The 22,126-nt window shown below is 39.8% G+C and overlaps 1 protein-coding gene and 1 long non-coding RNA gene across 2 annotated transcripts in view; one reads left to right on the plus strand and one right to left on the minus strand.

Moving 5' to 3' along the window:
* Window positions 1–3,971, plus strand: part of LOC124131695 — a 30,175-nt gene extending 26,204 nt beyond the window's left edge. Inside the window, exons 2-3 of the long non-coding RNA XR_006860699.1 lie at window positions 3,122–3,324; window positions 3,863–3,971. This is a non-coding gene — a long non-coding RNA (uncharacterized LOC124131695). The remainder of the gene's footprint in view (window positions 1–3,121; window positions 3,325–3,862) is intronic.
* LOC124131694 (potassium voltage-gated channel subfamily KQT member 1-like) overlaps window positions 1–22,126 on the minus strand; it is a 197,304-nt gene that overhangs the window by 9,827 nt on the left and 165,351 nt on the right. The window contains exons 6-13 of the mRNA XM_048393881.1: window positions 18,177–18,287; window positions 17,657–17,841; window positions 16,996–17,196; window positions 7,001–7,018; window positions 6,093–6,110; window positions 3,811–3,914; window positions 3,111–3,312; window positions 1,037–1,133 (exon numbers count right to left, since the gene is read on the minus strand). Coding sequence (XP_048249838.1) covers window positions 1,037–1,133; window positions 3,111–3,312; window positions 3,811–3,914; window positions 6,093–6,110; window positions 7,001–7,018; window positions 16,996–17,196; window positions 17,657–17,841; window positions 18,177–18,287 — 936 coding nt within the window. The remainder of the gene's footprint in view (window positions 1–1,036; window positions 1,134–3,110; window positions 3,313–3,810; window positions 3,915–6,092; window positions 6,111–7,000; window positions 7,019–16,995; window positions 17,197–17,656; window positions 17,842–18,176; window positions 18,288–22,126) is intronic.

Raw genomic sequence — 22,126 nt, forward strand, 5'->3', positions numbered from 1 at the left:
TGTAACCCGCCTTGGAGGGTAATAAATTTCTCAGCGGGGAAATAAATCTTTTATACCCCACCAGGAGCACTACAGGCTGCACGTGGATTTCTGAGAGACAGAATAAATCCTGATACCCCGCTTCAAAGCAAAAAGCTGCTTGCTTTTTCCAAGCCAATGGATATCACGTGACATACAGCTAATCTCATCTCAATGGAACAGCTGTTTTCTATCAATTTGGAATTTATGTGAATTATTTATGTTATATTAAAACATATCGGTAAGATAAATTTGTTGTAGCAGTATCACTCGGGTATATGTGGTTTTATGCGTCCCTTGTTAGGAATTATACCACGAGCCCAATGTACCCCGAGGGATTCTGCTGCAACTTATATTGTACATCAAGAGCAGTTATGGGTGTCTGTTATTTCATCCATCATTCATATATGACCACTGTCCACTTGAATTGATGATTCATTCCAGACTCTAAAGTCATTATCCAAACATACAGTTCACTACTCCATTTCATTACTATACAGGACCCTCATATTGTCTGCAAGGACCCTTCAAATTGATTATTAGGGGTCTCCTGGGCTCCCACTTTTGTAAGTTAAGGTAAATCCCTGTGTCACATGTCATTATTCCCTAAATTAGCGTCAACTAGCATCAGCTATACAACACAATAGTTGTCTGTAAACATGCATATAAGCATATTTCTAACATGTGCTCAGGCAGATCCTCTGTGTGTGCATGTGTGTCTGTATGTGTGTGTGCATGTGTATCTGTTTGCGTACGCACGTGTGTGCGTTCGTGCATGCGTATGCGTGTATGCGACCATGTTTAGATACCTTACATGTCATCCTGTCTTAGCCCCCACCCCCCCTGTCATATATGTGTGTAGGGTAGTGTGCACCTCCTTTTTTAAAGTGTTTAATTCACCTCTATAGGTGCAGACACTCACCTCTGTCAATAACTTCTGCTGACTTAACTGCTAATCAACATATTTTCAAACCAAAAAATGACATTGTGACTTTAATAAGACTTCAACAGGACTTACTGATCTTTCAACTTTTACCACTCGAGAAGCAAGGCTCTGTTTGGAATCATACACATCCTTGTTTTTACTGCCTACTTTGCCCAAAATCTGGTCAAGTCTGAAAGTAGAGGTCAAGTCTAAAAAAAAATACAGGTCAAGTCTGAAAATAGAGGTCAAGTGATAACTTTGTTTGCTTGCTTGTTTGCTTGTTGTTTAACACCTGTGGAAGGAAAGCCTGAAGTGATGCAGGTCTCTGACGTTTACCACTTCGGTGAAACCCACGAGCATGGGTATGGTACTGACAGACCTAGAAACATAATCAGGGCAAACCGGGATTTGAACCCACAATCATTGGTTTCTGGCTTGTCCAATGGACGCAACTCTGCACAGCAAATCGCGGCACCTTAGACGACTGGGCCACCCGTGCCCCCAAAAATAAACAGTTTTTTTAAATAAAAATAACTGGCAAACATAACAACCCCTCGGCTGTCGATATAATACACATGATAATCGAGCATGTGACTTTTTGGATGATGTGATAAGCTTTTTCATCAGGACTAAAAATCTACATAATAGGACAGTCAGGCTGTCCGTTTTTTATGTTGGTTTCCAACTTTTCCACAAAACAATTCAGTTTGGTCGGAACAAAAATAATAATTCTGATATGTCAAGGCAAGGTCCCTGAATGTGTGATGGCTGCCTCTCACTGTTAACACTGAATTGTCAGGCAAATCATTGCAGAAGCTATACCTCTTGATAGCAAAGTAGTCTGATTACTATAAGGTAGGGCTTGAACGAGTCCAACTTTACTACCCGGGTACCCACATCCCTATTACCCGACCCTACACGGGTACCCACTGTTGGTGTCAAGAGATGGGTACAAAATGTCAGATTGGGAATAGTTTGACAGTAGCCCTGGCAGAATGTTTTTAGATACATGTATGAAACAATGTGGTCATGCATACACTGAAGTTGACTGAAGTTTTAGCTTTGTTCAAACAGATATAAGTCAGAAGAAACTTAAAATTGTTGTGTAACCATGTAGTTACAATTATTGTGACTTTTTTGTCATGAAACAATATATCACGTGACTAACCATGGGTCCAGGTACTCCTGTGGGTACCCGGGTCCTATACTCAGTACCCACCCGACCCAGGTACCCGAGCTACCTGTACCAGCCCTACTATAAGGGTAACACTATTTTTCAGGGCATTATCATTTGTAGAAGCCCGAGGTCTTCGATTAACCGAGGGCTTCTGCAAATGATAATGCCCTGAAAAATAGCGTTACCGTTATTATAGCTAAAATGGATGGAATTTGTTATTAAATAAAAAGAAACAACAATATCGGTTCTGAAACATTATATATCAAGTTACAGTGGCCCACTCCTTTTTGATAACATGCGGGCAGTTTGATGATAATTCTATCCATTTTAGATATAATGTGTTGTGTAATTCTAGAAATGTATTTTTTTATTCTAATATGAATGTTTTTAGGGTCGTCAGTGATAAAATTATTTTTAAAAAATGATTTGGGTCCGTTATCCTAAAAACGTTCAGTAAAAGGCCTAAAGGTATCAAAATATAGTTGTTTCAACAATCATAATACTAATAACAGTAAAAGTGCCTTGATATTCAGCCCAAGTTTTCATGTAGGTTTGTTAATAAGGCCAGACTTCTGTTTGGGGGGGTTAGTTACAGATTTTGAGAATAAAAAAAATGTTTGGCAGGTCAAGGAAATTAAAAAATTAAAAAAGAAATTATACAGGATTTTTAAATCCTTAAGTTTGAGTTAGACCAGCAGATGATATAAAAACAATAAAACGTCTTGGCCTGGTTTGGGTCCTCCTAAATATTACAAATCTAGAATCTGACTTGTTACCGTATTCGACCCAATAAGCGCCCCCCCCCATTTCTATTCTCAAAGCAGTCAATTTTTAAGGAAGGCGAATCCGTAAAGAAATAAGAAAGAAACATAATTTAAGGCCTAATGTGGGTTATGCCTCACAAAATATATATTTCTCAGCTCAAGTTTTGGTTCTCAACAAGAAGATGAAGCTTCTCCATCACCGCTTCATGTTCTTCATCCCACACACCTTGCTTGCAGGTTCTTGATTCTGCCAAGCATATCAATATGGCCAGCGGAGTACTGTTCAATGACATCCTTCACATCATAAGGCCTCAGAGCCTCTCGGAACTTCCGGCGAGCAACGTAATATTTCATCTTGCGTATGGACCGAATTGCTCTTTTGTGTACGTCTGTCAGCTGCTGGACCCTTGGGGACAAGTCTGGTTCGTCTAAAATATGAGGTGAATAACAAGAGTTAAATCTGAATGAACACATAATGTGATGATCGCTATTAATAAACTACGCCAAAATCAAACAATAAATCTTTCATACACTGTTTTCATTACATAGTAATGTAACCAGATTTGTAAAAAATGTCACATCCATCTAAGCTAATCCACCCACCCGTACACACCCACTCATCCACTCACCATCTATCCATCTAATCATCCATCTTCCACTCACCCATTCCAACTCACACACCCATCCATCCATCATCCACCCACCCACTCACCCATCTAGTCATCACCAACTCACCATCCACCCAGCACTCACCATCCAGCCATCACCCACTGACCTTTCACCCACCCACTCACCATCCATCCATCACCCACTCACCATGCACCCACCCACTCACCGATCCATCCACTCACCATCCATCCATCATCCATTCACCATCCATCCACTCACCAGCCCATCATCCACTCACCACCCACCCACCCACTCACCCTCAGAATCTTTACATATGGATGATATTGAGTTTTCCTTCTTGACGGGCAGATGGTCCAGTGTGCGCTGCTCCGCTATGCCAGTGGCTAAGCTCAGGTGACTCCTACAGAAAAGAAAAGTAAGATCAACATTTGTATCCTATTAATTAAATCAACATGTGCTTATATATATGTTAATTTTAAGGTGCAAACATGGTGATGTGATGTGACATGTGCATCATGTAAGATGCTGTGACTCCGCCCATATATTAAAGAACATTGATGCAGAGAACATATGTTAAAAGTTCATTTCTTAAAGTAAAAACCAACATAAAGAACTGTCTTCTGATAGACTGCTGAAAGAGTTTAGAACTGTTAGTTTAGAACTGTTGAATAGAACAATCCTGTTATCAATATTCATATATTATTTTTGAGATACAAAAATCAATCTTTAAGCGTTCAAAGTTAATTATTGTATCTTGATATTTCACACAAGCTTCTGGCTCAGAAATGAATTGTATCTGACTGCTTTCAGAATTCAGTGGGAAACTGATCTTTCAGGTCTAAGTCTGATTGAATGTGGATGTGCAGAGTCACAGCATTTCCTGTGTCAAGCTGTGACCAGCCCAAAAGACATGAAGCGTAGTGCAGTGTACACAAAATGCCGGATTATATTTGTCTTTTGTAAAAGTAACAAACTTTGGTTTCAATGATACTAAAGAAATACATTGAATTTTTTATTTATTGATCAAAAATATGTTGCAGAACAACTTAAAACCATTAATAATAAAATTAAGATTTTTCATTGACAACCCAGTGTTAATTAGGTAGTGTTGGACTTTAAAAGGAGAATATGAACTGACAGTCTTAGGAACTATGGAACATCTACACCGGCCAACAGAAACTGATGCAGGTCGCAGACTTCATCACTTGAGTTAATCCATAATCGGCGTATATACCAGGAAACATAGGGTAATCAGTGTTTAGAACCCAGGATCATCAGATTCTGGCATGACCAAGGGAAGCAACTCCTGAACCACACTGCACTTTCATTAATTTACCTACTAGGTCACTATATATGATTTAGGGTCAATTTTGAAGCCGTGTACAGGGGGCTTGCCTTATAAGTAGGGTCACATTATAGACAGGGATATATGGTACCTTAGTCTGTCATACAGACCCGGAAACAAATATATCTTATACAGCCCATGCAAGTCTAAAAGGTTTGGCAAGTCTAGATTACTGCAGTATCTGAAAATGAAGAAAGTCTCTGGGCTCCTTTTCATAATATTTTATAACTATAATTTAAGAACTATTTTTTTCTGTAAAATATTTCAGAGGCTAGATGTTAGTCCTACTTGGTAGCCGTGTTTGAAACACTAAAACAAAGATGATGAAAATCAATGTTCCAAGATTGTCTCAGAACCAACTGTCCAAATCACCTAACTTAGGAGGCCATCTGTCAGGTAGTATCAATTCTTAAGCCTAGTTAAAACAACTATTGGTCATATCAAAATCATACAAAGTGCTTTAGTATTCTTTTCTTTGACCATCACAAACTTCCTTCATCTCTCAAACATCGTTCCTATCTATACTGGGTTGTCAAGTAATACGTTAAATTTTGCGGCTTCTTGTGATTGAAAAGAACAGATCTGATGAAACTAATTCACATTACCATGTACAAGATTTACTTTTCTCTACTACCATGTTGACAAACACTATCAAAAAAGTTCATTTTGGATAAAGAAATTTTGTACGATTGATGATTTTGTTGCAATGGGTTCAGTAATGATCGCATTACCTTCAGTTTGTGATAGGACTACTATCCTTTGTAAAACTAGACAATGTCCCTTTACAAAAAGGAGACAATATAATGTTCTAAACACTGAGACTTCGCTACATCTAAATCAATCTATGATTAAGCTATTCTCTATTAGACTGACTGGCTAAAAGAGTTTTCTTCTATAGGGAAACTGCCTAATAGTATTCCACTAAACAACCAAACAAGAAAAGTATCTGTGCACCATGTACAATCCTTTTTGTCTTATGAAAAACATTTGATTCTCATCTTAACATTTCTTCATACTGTATCTTTCTTGTTAGTGGTGCCCATCAGCTCTCAGGGTTACCTCCCTTTGACCAGGGACCAAGTTATCAAATGGAAGCATTTGCAAGAGCTTTTACTATGCAGGAAACACTTATTCAGAAAAATAATGCACCAGTAAGAGAGATTTAAGCTATACAGATTTAGAAGGGATGTAAGCTTTGAGAAATCAAAAAGTCTTGAAGTGAAAGAAAAATACCTGGTAGTGTATAGAAGACTGTAAGAGAGAGAGAAGAGAGTGCAACGCTGTTATCATAATAAGGATATACATTTCATACATTTTATAAAAAAATGTTGATTTTTTTTTCATGAAAATTGTTATCTCAAGTTGCAAAAAAAGGGACAACTTGAATTTTTTCTCTTCAGATTTACTTAATATCCTCAATTGTCATACTAGAATTCATCCTAACAGCTGCATCACTGAATCGTAGAGTGACAATTGGGGATTAATCTATTGTCCTTGTAAAGATTCAGTTATTCAAACATAGATGAAATTAGCAAACATTAACACACAATGTTTCATCTGATATGATAGGGAGTATTATAAATAATGAATCAATTCATAATTTGATGTAATAAACGTTCGTACTGAGATATGGAATTAGCATTATGATTCTGCTTCTCTCCTTAGACATTGACACTTCACATTTTACAAAGCATGATTACCTGAAGTATCATTAATTTTCTCAACTGATTATAACTGCAAAAAATATAAATCTGGCATCGGGTTTGTGTATTGGCCATTTTACATTTGGAAACTACAGAAAAACCAAACACAAAAGGTACAAGTTGCTTTTGCATTGTAAATCATAAATTATGAATTTATGTAATAATAATATTATTCCATCTTGTTTGTTTCAAAGGAAACTAAATCGACTTCTGAAACTATTTGCATATAACATAATTGTAATTCATTCATAAAACTGGTTAAAATTCTAAGGTAAAAGAAATTTGAGAGCTCATGAAATGTTAGTGTGCATGTTCTAGTTCCAAATGAAAATGACCAACATTTGATGTATTGTTAGAGAGACAGATGGACATCTATGCCATGCATGGGAACAGACAGAGAGGGAGAGTCACTACGGACTGACTGGTGACCCAACTTACCATGTGCGATTTACAAGACTAGCGGAAAGACGAAAACACATATTAGCTGAAGCATATCCCAATATCTCACATGAACATTTGCATTTACACAGACAGTACCACAGATCAACAACGTTCCATACGAACAGAGCAAGAGTGTGTGTTTGTTGTTTAGCACTGCACTCAGCAATATTCTTGATGTATGATAGCGGCTTGTGAAAAATATAAATTGGATCTGGACCAGACAATCCAGTATTATCAGAACGATCCATGCCGATGGTGTACACGCCATCAACCAAGTCCGCAAGCCTGATCCAATTAGTCACCTCTCATGAGAAGCATCGGTTCCTGTTTCTCATGACCTGCCCTTTCCCCCCAACTAACATTAAAAATATATATATTAAGCACTGTCAAGAAATGATTTCTCAATTAAATTTTGTTTCTTTACCAGACATGGACTTTTTTAACACAATCTTCATAATCTGTCTGATATGTTGGCATCCTTAAACCCCTCAGCCCTTCTCTTCATAAATCAAGTCAAAGGGGTGTTGCCACAAGAAGTCATGCGGTCGCTAGAATCAAGATTACTTAAATCATGATAGACTATGAGAACAAAAATATTTTTGAACTGGACTTAATTTCAAAACATTGCAATAAGTGTCCATTATGATATATCAATACGATCTTGGTGAAGTGTTTGCTTTAAATTGTTATAAAATGAACAGTTAACAATGTTTAAAACTTAGTGTTCAGGAATACAAACACGGTCCAAGAATGGACTACAAGAACATCACATACAAAACAAAACAAAACAAAACAAAACAGCAATACTAAATGAATATACACATCCTGGTAAATCAGTTTTAAACAAATGTAAATTAAAATTGTCAAACATATTTTCTTTGAATGTCAGGAATTTGAGATACACCTGTCTGACAGACCTGGCATTATATGCATAATAATCACAATACATTCCTTGTTTTAACATCACTACTCATCACCACCTCATACACACAAGGGCAAGTTTCTCAGACTCACTATAAAACCATTTTCCTTGAGGCAAGGGAGTTAACTGACTATAAAAGTCTGGTTTCCATTCTTGCTGAACTAGGCTGCAATAATGGAGTTATATTATGACTGGACTACCGAGTCTATGTTAACTGCTGTGCAGATTTCGGTTGATTGCAGGATTTGCAAAGCATGTGTACCGTCAACTGGGCGTCAGCAGCTATTTTCCAAATCTTTTCATGTTTTTAATCAAGGCGCTCATGTGATTTGATGCACTTCGTGAAAGTAAGACTCGTTTTATTACAATATAGATCTTGATTATCGATCAGATTGTCTCCACTGGGCTAATGCAAGTGATATGAGAGGTGGAATATGATTGGTCAGTAGGACTCGGATTACGTTTGATCAATTCCAGAATTGCCAAGTTCAGCAAGGGTGGAGACTGGACATTTACAGTCAGTTAACTCCTTTGCCTCAGGAACATGCTATAAACCATGCGCATCTGTCGTTTTTACTGCCATTTGAAAAATTAATATATTTTGCAAAATATATGATGCAGGCTCACTTATCCATGGCTGAAAAGTGACATTGTATAACAAAGTGTGCTAGAAATTCAGCAGGCTAACGGTTAAAGTGATGAAGTCATTGTGTGCCCGGTGGTGTTTGTTTGTATTCATGCTGGCAAACAAAAACATGTGTTCCTCCCTCATCACTTGTATTTTCAATAATTAAAAAAAGAAAGAAAATAAGACACCTCCCTCCCTCTTCACTTGAGAAAATGTGCCTGAGAAACATTAATTTAGTGCTAGTGCTATTTACTGGAAGAGCTGTTGCTGTTATTTTGATGTTTAAAGACAGAAGGTTGCTGGCTTGACAGAAAGAAGATGACAGAGCATGTGAAATAACAGACTAAACTAAAAAAGTCAGTGTGTTACACAGCTGTCGCAATGTGAGTGAGTGAGTGAGTGAGTGAGTGAGTGGGGTTAATGTCATGTTGAACAGTATTTCTTTATCATAGTGTGTCAGCTTATGTTGTAGGAACATCCTAAGAGATGTAGGTCTTAGATGTTTATGATTATGGGTAAACCAACAGGTATGGGTACAGTAGTGTCAGAACCATAATCAGAGCAAATCTGGGATTCAAACTCACGGACAGCAGATCCTGACACAGCTAAAGGAAGTAATTCTGCCACGGGTATTTCAGCACCAGTGCCCAGATTACATGATAACTGAACTTGAAGGGGATCAGTTCAAGACATGAATCATGGATCAGTTCAATATACATACAACTTGTACTTAGTTTTTCTTTTCTTTCTTTAATTATCAACAAAGAAAAAAACAAAAAACAACAACCACCCATTTATCCACTACATTTATGACAACTTTTCTTTATTATTTGTATCAAGCTGTTGTGAAATTGTATCATTTAACTGTTTATTATCAATTCATTTGATATTTTGGTGACCTTAGACTTTCCGGAGTACTGGCTAAATTGAGTCAGTAAGAGTACTGTTTTACACCACTTTTAACAATATTCCAGCAATTTCATGGTGGGGAACACCCAACATGTCTAAGCTACATACTAGGGCTGGGACGCGTCCAAATTTACTACCTGGGTACCCACATCCCTATTACCCGACCCTACACGGGTATCCGCTGTTGGTGTCAAGAGATGGGTACAAAATGTCAGATTGGGAATACATGTAGTTTGACAGAATGTATTTAGATACACATAGAAAACGATGTGGTCATGCATACACTGAAGTTGACTGAAGTTTTAGCTTTGTTCAAACATATATAAATCAGAAGGAACGTGTTCATAGTCATGAAGAAATGCGAACATTAGAGACTTAAAATTGTCGTGTAACCATGTAGTTATATATAGAGTGAATCTATGTCATGAAACAATATATCACAATAACCACGGGTCCGGGTAGTCCTGTGGGTACCCGGGTCCTACTCAGTACCCACCCGACCCGAGTAACCCATCCCAGCCCTACTACATACATTTTTCCCATGGGGGAATTAGAACCCAGGTTTTTGGCATGATGTGCATTATATATATTAAACGCTTTAACCACTTGGCAACTCCACCGGCCCTGGCCAAATTGAAGCATAAATAGTATGACCTGACTTATGTATCCTAATACAAGTGTCCATTTACACAACACTACAACTTTAGGATTAACCCCCAGTTATGTGTCCATAAACATGCTTGTGCAATTTACATATTAGCTGAGACCTGATCACAACCTCATCAGAATTCCCGGTCAGAATACGTCCCCAGTACCTCATGCTTGTTGTAAGAGCTGACTAATAAGGGATTTGGTGTTCAGACTGTGTGACGTAGCTATATGTAGGTCATTCTACCGTGAATTTGGAATTTACTCGATTCTGATTGGTCAATCGGAGGCTATTAAATCACAATAAACCCCCTCTGATTTAAACAGCTGGTTTGACAGCCGCATCACTGCGGAAGCTAATATTCATAGAATAGTACTATTTTCAGTCATTGTCAGTAGGCATATTTAAATAATTATATCTACAGTTACAGGTTACAAAATGCACAGATGCGGTTACTATAATATTCAAAGGATGTGTGGCAATACATTTCGTGCAGAAAAACACGACAGAAATCAACAAAGGGAATATATTTACATTTTGGAGACAACAGTGAGCTTGGAATTTTGGCGCTTTTCTATATACGACTGTGATGTCATATCTTTTGCGTCACAATGAGCGATATGACGTCATAATGGTGACGTGCGATGTGGTGCGAAAGCCTTGCAAAGCTTGCTTTGTTTTCTTTAGGGATGCCCACCTCATGTTAGCTTACCAAGTTGCCGAACTTTCAATGCCTTGTCATATGTCCGAGTGAAGTATTACGGTGTAAACAAACTGCTTGAGTATATACAGCACCATATTTTGTTCGGCGATTCCGTAATTCAGATCGTTAACCCACTCAAAACACTGAACTTAACCCGTGCCGCTTCACTCAGTATATTTACTAACACCAAAGAATTCGCATTTTATTTAGTCATGGTAGAATGGAGATAAACATACTGTGTTTTCAAAGTAGAGCTAGGTTACCTGTAGATTTAACCGCGCTAAGTTTAACATCTGAAACCTCACGCTGCGTGTTCGGTTCCAAATTCAATTTAGCGGGGTTAAATCTACAGGTAACCTAGCTCTACATTGAAAACACAGTATGTTTATCTCCTAATTGTACCCCTTGTGGGATGTCCATCCCGCCATCAGCTGCTATTTTCCCCCACTCTGCTTGATTACTTACATGTTGCTGTTACCTAGCTGGAATATTGCCGACTTTGGCGTGAAACAATAAACAAGCAACTTGGGCTTGGACGGGTAACTCGGGTACCAGGGTCGGGTGGGTACTGAGTAGGACCCAGGTACACACATGACTACCCGGACCCTTGGTTAGTCACATGATATTTTGTATAATGACAAATATTATCTAGAACTCTATTAGTCACGTAATATATTGTTTTATGACAAAAAGTATCTAGAACTCTATAGTTACACTACAAGTCACTAAAGTATGTTTGAAAAAATGTTGGAGGTGTGGTGAGGTGAAATTGGGTTTAACGTCGCGTCCAAGGTGATTGCACTTCTATAGTGATGGCATCGTGTGATGCCGATTTTATAGTGCTAGTTCACTGAGATACCATGCTACAGTTTAACATGAATACCCCACTCAGACACAGTACACTGACTCTGAGCCGACCAGTCCTTGTTTTAGCCCCTTAATCCAGAAGTGCCAGACAGGGTAACAACAAGTGCCATCTTTTAATATCTTTTGGTATGACGCGGTCAGGGATCGAACCCCGGGCCTTCCACTCTCCAGGCAGACGCTCTACCACTAGACCACGAAGGGGTCGAAAAATGTAGGAATACCGGCAATAGAAATGTCCGTCAACATTCATCTTGTCACTAGATTTAGAAACTATCTGACATGGAGACAATATTCTACAGATAAAGTGGACAAATCAGACATGGACCTTTGATGACCTTGGAAAAGGTCATGTGATCAAGTTTTTTTTTGTAGAAGACAGTTGTGGGTCAGGATGGAACATTTAGTGATGTGTTCCTAAACAACTGTTCATAGACATGTTGTTCTCGTGAATAATGTTTGTTCGTTGTGTAACGCCACACTCAGCAATAATCCAGCTATATGACAGCGGTCTGTAAATAATCGAGTCTGGACCAAACAAACCAATGGTTGATATCATGAGCATCTATCCATGCAACTGGGAAACGATGACATGCATCAACCAAGTCAGCAAGCCTGACCACCTGATCCAGTTAGCCGTCTCTTACGACAAGCATAGTCACCTTTTATGGCAAGCATGGGTTGCTGAAGACCTATTCAACCCAGGATCTTCACGGGTCCTTGTGAATTATGACCACACATAGCACATAGCACCCCACAAATAACAGTAAGCATGTCATTTTCTTAGTCTGTCATGCAGACCCTGAAACAAATATATCCAATGCAGCCCATGCAAGTCAATAATAGTTGGCAAGTCTAGATTACTGCAGTTTGAAAAAAATATCTAGACTCCTTTATATAAATTTGCATTAAGAACTTTTTTTTCTGTAAAATATTGTCATTTCAGAGATTAGATGTTAGTCTACGAAGTTGTGGTAGTGATAGTATTATAAGTAACGTATGGTGTAGTCAGAATGTCATGTTCCTATAAATGTAGCTAAATATGTGAAAAAAGACCTGAGCATACGATTATTAAAATTGCCATTGTTGTCAAGTCAATATTTGTCACAAATGTGCTTGTTAGTGTGATAATTACTTATGTCCTTTATAAGTGTGTGTGCTATGGCCTCCAAAACAGAAATACAGATTATATTTTAAAAAATAAAGCTAAGCTTTATTGGTAGCAACTGAAACTCAGATATTTGAGTGATCTTGTCTCCACTCAATCCATGCACCTCATGTCAAACTGAGGCAATTATTTCCCGCCAGAGCACCTGTGTCGTCTTCAGGCATGTCTAGTTTGGCTGAAGAAATCAGATAGTTTAGCCCCAATTGCAAGAGTGCTTTAGGCTAAATGCTAACATAGTTTGAGACCAAAATAGGACACCATACAAAATACACAATTAGCCCTGAATTGCATGTATTCTCATTCTCCGAGGTGATTTGTTCTGACTTATGTCATTCTTATCACAGCCATAACCTTTAGTCCCTGCATTAATAGTCATTTTTATTTGAAATATTCATTAAATGACTATTGTGAGAAAATATTACTGTGATAAAATGCAATGATTCTTTGAATGGGACTAATAGCAATTGTAGCGGTCATATACTGCCTGCAGTGTATGAATGTGTTTTGCTGTTTAGAGATTTTATGACACTTTAATTTTGTTTCTCACAAAGGGAGGTCACTCCAATTGTTAGTGACCTAAGAGCGACATGGATGAGAATTTAATGTAGATGGCCTTGCTATGAAGAATGTAGAGTTGTCTGGTCATATCAAATGGTGTGCATGTTCGTGTAACATTAAGAATTACTCAATAAACTTCGTTAATATGTAAATAAGCTGTAATATCTATATTTTTATGTTCAACTTGTATTTGCATGCCGTGTCATGCTGTCGGCCATTAAATCAGTGGAGTAATTTTGTAAATTTCATTTTGTTTCAGCCAATCTTCATCTCACTTATCCCCACCTACAGAATTAAGAATATAAGAAAGAGAAAAGCATTGACATGTATTGACTTTCATAGAAGCAATATTCCTGGGACTGCAAAATGACCCACTTGTCTCGCAATACAAATCATGTGACATGCTACAATAAGATATCAATACCAAACACATCAGCAAGAACACAACACTGCTACACCGAGAACATTTCTTTACAAGAACACTTGCAATTCACACTTTAAAGACAGATAGCAAAGATCTCATCTCCAATTTATTATTGATCAATAATTACCTGGAACATTATCTTTATTGAAAAGGTACTGATTGTTACAGACATACTTGTTACAGAGACACCCTTGTTAGAGAGACACTCTTGTTACAGATTCAACGTTGTTACAGAAATCATTGTTACAGAGACACCCTTGTTACATAGACACCCTTGTTACATTGAGATATCCTTCTTATAGAGACACCCATGTTAGAGAGACACCCTTGTTACATTGAGATATCCTTCTTATAGAGACACCCTTGTTACAGATACACCCTTGTAACAGAGACACCCTTGTTACATTGAGATATCCTTCTTATAGAGACACCCTTGTTACAGATACACCCTTGTTACAGATACAGCCTTGTTACAGAGACACCCTTGTTACATTGAGTTATCCTTCTTATAGAGACACCCTTGTTACAGAGATGCCCTTGTTACAGACACCCTTGTTACAGAGACGCCCCTGTTACAGATACACCCTTGTTACAGAGATGCCCTTGTTACAGATACACCTTTGTTACAGATACACCCTTGTTATAGAGACACCCTTGTTAAAGAGACACCCTTGTTAGAGAGACACCCCTGTTACAGAGACACCCTTGTTACAGAGACACCCTTGTTACAGAGATGCCCTTGTTACAGAGACACCCTTGTTACAGATACACCCTTGTTACAGATACACCCTTGTTACAGACACCCTTGTTACAGAGACACCCTTGTTACAGATACACCCTTGTTTCAGAGACACCCTTGTTACAGATACAGCCTTGTTACAGAGACACCCTTCTTAGAGAGACACCCCTGTTACAGAGACACCCTTGTTACAGATACACCCTTGTTACAGAGATGCCCTTGTTACAGATACACCCTTGTTACAGAGATGCCCTTGTTACAGATACATGTACACCCTTGTTACAGATACACCCTTGTTACAGAGATGCCCTTGTTACAGATACACCCTTGTTACAGATACACCTTTGTTATAGAGACACCCTTGTTAGAGAGACATCCCTGTTACAGAGACACCCTTGTTACAGATACACCCTTGTTACAGAGATGCCCTTGTTACAGATACACCCTTGTTACAGATACACCCTTGTTACAGAGATGCCCTTGTTACAGATACACCCTTGTTACAGAGACACCCTTGTTATAGAGACACCCTTGTTATAGAGACACCCTTGTTAGAGAGACATCCCTGTTACAGAGACACCCTTGTTACAGATACACCCTTGTTACAGAGATGCCCTTGTTACAGATACACCCTTGTTACAGATACACCCTTGTTACAGAGATGCCCTTGTTACAGATACACCCTTGTTACAGAGATGCCCTTGTTACAGATACACCCTTGTTACAGATACACCCTTGTTACAGAGACACCCTTGTTATAGAGACACCCTTGTTATAGAGACACCCTTGTTACAGATACACCCTTGTTACAGATACACCCTTGTGACATTGAGATATCCTTCTTATAGAGACACCCTTGTTACAGATACACCCTTGTTACAGAGACACCCTTGTTACAGATACACCCTTGTTACACTGAGATATCCTTCTTATGGAGACACCTTTGTTAGAGATTCATCCTTGATACAGAGACACCCTTGTTACAGAGACACCCTTGTTACAGAGACACCCTTGTTACAGAGACACCCTTGTTACAGATACACCCTTGTTACACTGAGATATCCTTCTTATAGAGACACCTTTGTTAGAGATACATCCTTGATACAGAAATCCTCGCAGTCTATGTTAAACTGTGACATGGTATCTTAGTGGGCTAGTTTAAGGTAAAGTGAATATGGTTTAATGTCATGTTTGTGCACTTAATCTGTCTGAATGTTTGACATTTGTTATAGTCCCAGCCCACTGAGATACCATGCCACACTTTTATCCCCTTAGGGTACCAACAAGTACCAACTTTTATGTCTTTTGGTATGATGTGGCCAGGGATCCAACCACAGACCTTCTACTCTTTGAGCACATGCTCTAAAAACTAGACCACAGAGGTGAACCAGAATAGTGAGTGAGTGAGTGAGTATGATTTTACGCCGCTTTTAGCAATATTCCAGCAATATCACGGCGGGGGACACCAGAAATGGGCTTCACACATTGTACCCATGTCGGGAATCGAACCTGGGTCTTCGGCGTGACGAGCGAACGCTTTAACCACTAGGCTACCCGACCGCCCCTGAACCAGAATAAATTATTCTTCATTTAATAACCAACATCCACAATATACATAAACTCCAGTACAACAGGCTTGTATTTACTTCCCACCATTGTTAACTGATACCGAACAAACTTTGGACACATAAACCAAACCTTCTGTAAAAATAAAGCCATGAAAAGAACTTGTAATGTACTTAAACATATTTAAGTAAAAACATGGAGATGACACAACTGGTAATTGCTTTTAACCAATAAATAATGCAGCCAATCCCTACATGCAACAGTCACTGGCAAACTCAGTGACAAAATATTTGATTCCAAAAAAGAATTGCCAGAATCAGAAATTCTCTGCAAAAAATCCAGACAGCAACTGGAGAGGAGTTTCCTGAAACACACCATGGCTGAGCCAGCAGTCAAGACATGAGCTGTAGAACTGTTTTTCATGTCCATGGTTTGCAGGTGTATGTCAAGATAAGTTGCCTGATAAAATTAGTTTCGTTTTTTGTGAAGTGCTCTTTGCTAGAAAGCTGGTTTAGTGTGATGAAATTTCTCAAAGTTTTCCACACAGCACAGAACTTCCACAGCCAAATCCTCCAGGACACGCTAGTTGACACCAAAGAGCAACTATACAATAATCCATCTTGAATTCGTTTTGGTTTCATGTGTGAAATAGATATTAACATAAATACCTGTGATAATTATCAAATAAAGAAAAATACCATCCTTAAAGATATTCCATTATCAGACATCACCAAATCATACATACATAATATAATACAAAGGTGACTTTCCTTGAAGCAAGAAACAAGGCTCCCTATAAATAATGTTAATTTAAATTCCCATCTTTGACACTTCTCCTCACATACTCCTGTTGTTGGCGTACCTGTTCAAAGCATCTGGCACATCCTCCTCTGTGTTAGAGTGATGCATCTTCTTGCTGTTCTGTCGGGGGGTCATAGGGGACTGAATGCCCCCCCGTTCCCCGCTGCTGTTTTCTCGTGATGTTGAGTTTGTTCCAGACCTCTCCCTGCGCCGTGTTGAGAATCTACTCACAAATGATGCATTGTTCTTCCAGGGTCTTTCTCTGTTACAACCAATGAGAGACTGTTAAACATGTCAAAGAGGAGCTTCACTCAGGCAAATGTGGCAGACCTTGCAAGTTATCAAGTCATACAAATTCAAATAACACTTTGGCAAATCAAAATTTGTTGGTATATCAATCTAACAATAGTGATTACCCATATAATATAGAGATAATTAATGTCTTGTCCATAGAGTAAATGAAGAAGTCACATAATGTGTAAAAATTACATTGCTGAACTATTCATTTTGAATTATGAGAATGCCTTTGGGTTCCATGTTCACTCAATTAAACATTAGGCTAGCCATTCCTTTGTCTATAGTAATATACTCAAGTCTACACATTTCTTTGTCTACAGTAATATACTGTAGGCAACTCATTTTGACTACAATATACCACCATTAGGACATGCAAGAGTTATCAGACTTTGACCATTGATCATCACCCAAGGGGGATAACTCACAAAGTTGGACTAGGGCATGGCACCATATGGGGCTTCCATGTAGCTAGGGACATGGAGTTCTCATCTGCTGCATAACACCGCCACAGGCACTGTATGAGCTGAGCAGCAGGTACTCGGCGACGGTTCAGGTGTTTCTGTCGTTGCTGTTGTTGCACTTTCAAGGCAAACCCTGAACCCAAAATACCCTGGCAAAGGTAATCAAGTAGCACATTACATTACATAACACACCCTATAGAATCTGTTTCAGCAGATAATTTCAAACTCAATATGTTAAGCAATTTTAAGGCATCATTGTTTTAATTGAGCTTCATTAAAATAGTGGCGCTTAACTGGTCACAAAATACAATGTATGTTCCTGACCAAAACATTTTAGTAAGTGAATGTTATCTAGCTAAATAGACTGGTCCGTCCATGGCAATACAACTGCCAGGTCACAGTTTTCTATACATTTGTGTAACATGTATGTTTGTGTATGTGCGGGAAAATGTTTGTGTGATGACATGAATAGTGTTGGACTTACAGCTGGCAATGCAAAGAATGATATTCCCAGAATGGCAGAAAAGGAAGCTATCAACTTTCCTCCCCAGGTGGTTGGCACCACATCCCCGTAGCCAACTGTACACAGAGTCACCTGCAACACAAGGTGTACATATTAACACAAGTGAGTACATTAACACAAGTGAGTAAAGTAACACAAGCATGTACATAAACACAAGCAAGTACATAAACACAAATGTACATATTAACACAAGTGCATACATTAACACAAGTGAGTACATTAACACAAGTACGTAAACACAAGCAAGTACATTAACACAAGTGTATATTCTAACACAAGGAAGTACATTAACACAAGTGAGTACATTAACACAAGTACGTAAACACAAGCAAGTACATTAACACAAATGTATATTCTAACACAAGCAAGTACTTTAACACAAGTGCATACATTAACACAAGTGCATACATTAACACAAGTGAGTAAAGTAACACATGTGAGTACATTAACACAAGTGCATACATTAACACAAGCAAGTACGTTAACACAAGGAAGTACATTAACACAATTGTATATATTAACACAAATGAGTTCATTAACACAAGTGCATACATTAACACAAGTGCATACATTAACACAAGTAAGGACATTAACAAGTGCATACATTAACACAAGTGAGTACATTAACACAAGTACGTAAACACAAGCAAGTACATAAACACAAGTGAGTACATTAACACAAGTTTATACATAAACACAAGTTTATACATTAACACAAGTGTTTACATGTACACAGCTTCACCTGGACAAAACTAAATTTTCAATGACACTATTAAAGATGATAAAGAGTCAATAAAACTGTTGAATCATTTTTCAGTTTAAAAAAAGGGATGAAGTGATCAAAACCATTTGAAGAAACCACTGGGCCAATGTTGATAGAAGATGCATGCCAAGTTTGGTCAGCCCAGATAGGCCAGGTGTTTGGGGGTACCAAACAAGTTGAAGATGCACCTGCATGCCAAGTTTGGTCTTCATCAGCCCAGATAGGCCAGGTGTTTAGGGGTACCAAACAAGTTGAAGATGCACCTGCATGCCAAGTTTGGTCAGCCCAGATAGGCCAGGTGTTTGGGGGTACCAAACAAGTTGAAGATGCACCTGCATGCCAAGTTTGGTCAGCCCAGATAGGCCAGGTGTTTGTGGGTACCAAACAAGTTGAAGATGCATCTGCATGCCAAGTTTGGTCAGCCCAGATAGGCCAGGTGTTTGGGGGTACCAAACAAGTTAGAGATGAACCTGCATGCCAAGTTTGGTCAGCCCAGATAGGCCAGGTGTTTGGGGGTACCAAACAAGTTGAAGATGCACCTGCATGCCAAGTTTGGTCAGCCCAGATAGGCCAGGTGTTTGTGGGTACCAAACAAGTTGAAGATGCATCTGCATGCCAAGTTTGGTCAGCCCAGATAGGCCAGGTGTTTGGGGGTACCAAACAAGTTGAAGATGCATCTGCATGCCAAGTTTGGTCAGCCCAGATAGGCCAGGTGTTTAGGGGTACCAAACAAGTTGAAGATGCACCTGCATGCCAAGTTTGGTCAGCCCAGATAGGCCAGGTGTTTGGGGGTACCAAACAAGTTGAAGATGCACCTGCATAGCAAGTTTGGTCTTCATCAGCCCAGTTAGGCCAGGTGTTCAGGGGTATTGAACAAGTTGAAGATGCACCTGCATGGCACTTTAATTATCACTGGTGCAGTGAATTGGATCCTCACACAATCCATCACACCTCCCAACACAATCCACCACACCTCCCCGCACGATCCACCACACCTCCCCTTACGATCCACCACACCTCCCAACACGATCCACCACACCTCCCAACATGATCCACCACACCTCCCCTTACGATCCACCACACCTCCCCACACAATCCACCACACCTCCCCACCACACCTCCTCACATGAGCCACCACACCTCCCCACACAATCCACCACACCTCCCCACCACACCTCCTCACTTGATCCACCACACCTCCCCGCAAGATCCACCACACCTCATCACATGAGCCACCACACCTCCTCACACAACTTGTGACCCCTCCTCACACGATCCACCAGACCTCCTCACTTGATCCACCACACCTCCACACATGATCCAGCTCAAATCCTCACACGATCCACCACACCTCCCCGCAAGATCCACCACACCTCATCACATGAGCCACCACACCTCCTCACACAACTTGTGAGCCCTCCTCACACGATCCACCAGACCTCCTCACTTGATCCACCACACCTCCACACATGATCCAGCTCAAATCCTCACACGATCCACCACACCTCCCCGCAAGATCCACCACACCTCATCACATGAGCCACCACACCTCCTCACACAACTTGTGAGCCCTCCTCACACGATCCACCACACCTCCACACATGATCCACCACACCTCACATGATCCACCACACCTCCACACATGATCCACCACACATCACATGATCCACCAGAGCTGCTCACTTGATCCACCACACATCACATGATCCACCACCCCTCCTCATACAATCCACCACCCCTCCTCACACAATCGACACCTCACATGACCTATCACACCTCACATGATCCACCACACCTCCATACTTGATCAACCAGACCTCCTCACTTGATCCACCACACCTCCACACATGATCCAGCTCAGATCCTCACACCATCCACCACACCTCCACACATGATCCACCAGACCTCACATGATCCACCACACCTCCACACATGATCCACCACACCTCCACACTTGATCAACCAGACCTCCTCACTTGATCCACCACACCTCCACACATGATCCAGCTCAAATCCTCACACCATCCACCACACCTCCACACATGATCCACTACACATCACATGATCCACCACACCTCCACACATGATCCAGCTCAAATCCTCACACCATCCACCACACCTCCACACATGATCCACTACACATCACATGATCCACCACACCTCCACACATGATCCAGCTCAAATCCTCACACCATCCACCACACCTCCACACATGATCCACTACACATCACATGATCCACCACACCTCCACACATGATCCAGCTCAAATCCTCACACCATCCACCACACCTCCACACATGATCCACCACACATCACATGATCCACCACACCTCCTCACTTGATCCACCACACATCACATGATCCACCACCCCTCCTCATACAATCCACCACCCCTCCTCACACAATCCACACCTCACATGACCTATCACACCTCACATGAGATGTTTTCCACAACATGATAGAGGACAAACAGAGTGGTAACTACTCAGTCCATCTCCATATTCAGTGGTGCCCACCAAGCCCAGGGAATTCAATACAAACTTCACCATGTCTCCATATTAAGCTTCATCCATATTCAAGCATGTGTCTAGCCACGTAATAAGCATTCAGTATGGTCACCTCCAGTCCCTTGAGATTGTGTAACTCGGATTATCATGCACTACCACTTGTAAACTGTCTTTGAATTGTCAACATTAGGGTGTGGGGTGTCTCTAGCAATCATTGGCTTTGTAGAAGATGCAGATGCTTTCAACGGCTTTTAACATGTTTGCATTCCATTTTAAATGTCATCCACTATTATACTACTCAACATCTGCTGAGGACCATATCTTTAACCAAGGATCACTATTTTTGTCCTTAGCAAAGGTTGAGAAGTACATGTTGAATTATAAACAGGCTATTATAATAATAAAAGAAATAATACCCAACTAATGGATACAAAGTTCTTGTTTTTCAAAGCTTTGTGCAACATGTCTTGCCTCCTGCCTTTGGGTATTTGAAGGAAAGAATCTGCAAAGAAATTATTGAATTGGTACGGCCTTTATCTAATTATTTTTCTACCTTCTCCCAACCAGGATTTAAAAAGAATTGAGAATGGTCTGCCCTAACATGGGATTGTTAAATTTGAAGCAGGTCAGTCTTGGTACTA

The sequence above is a fragment of the Haliotis rufescens genome, unplaced genomic scaffold (genome assembly GCF_023055435.1).
Source record: "Haliotis rufescens isolate VD_foot unplaced genomic scaffold, xgHalRufe1.0.p SCAF_1, whole genome shotgun sequence".
Lineage (NCBI taxonomy): Eukaryota > Metazoa > Mollusca > Gastropoda > Lepetellida > Haliotidae > Haliotis > Haliotis rufescens.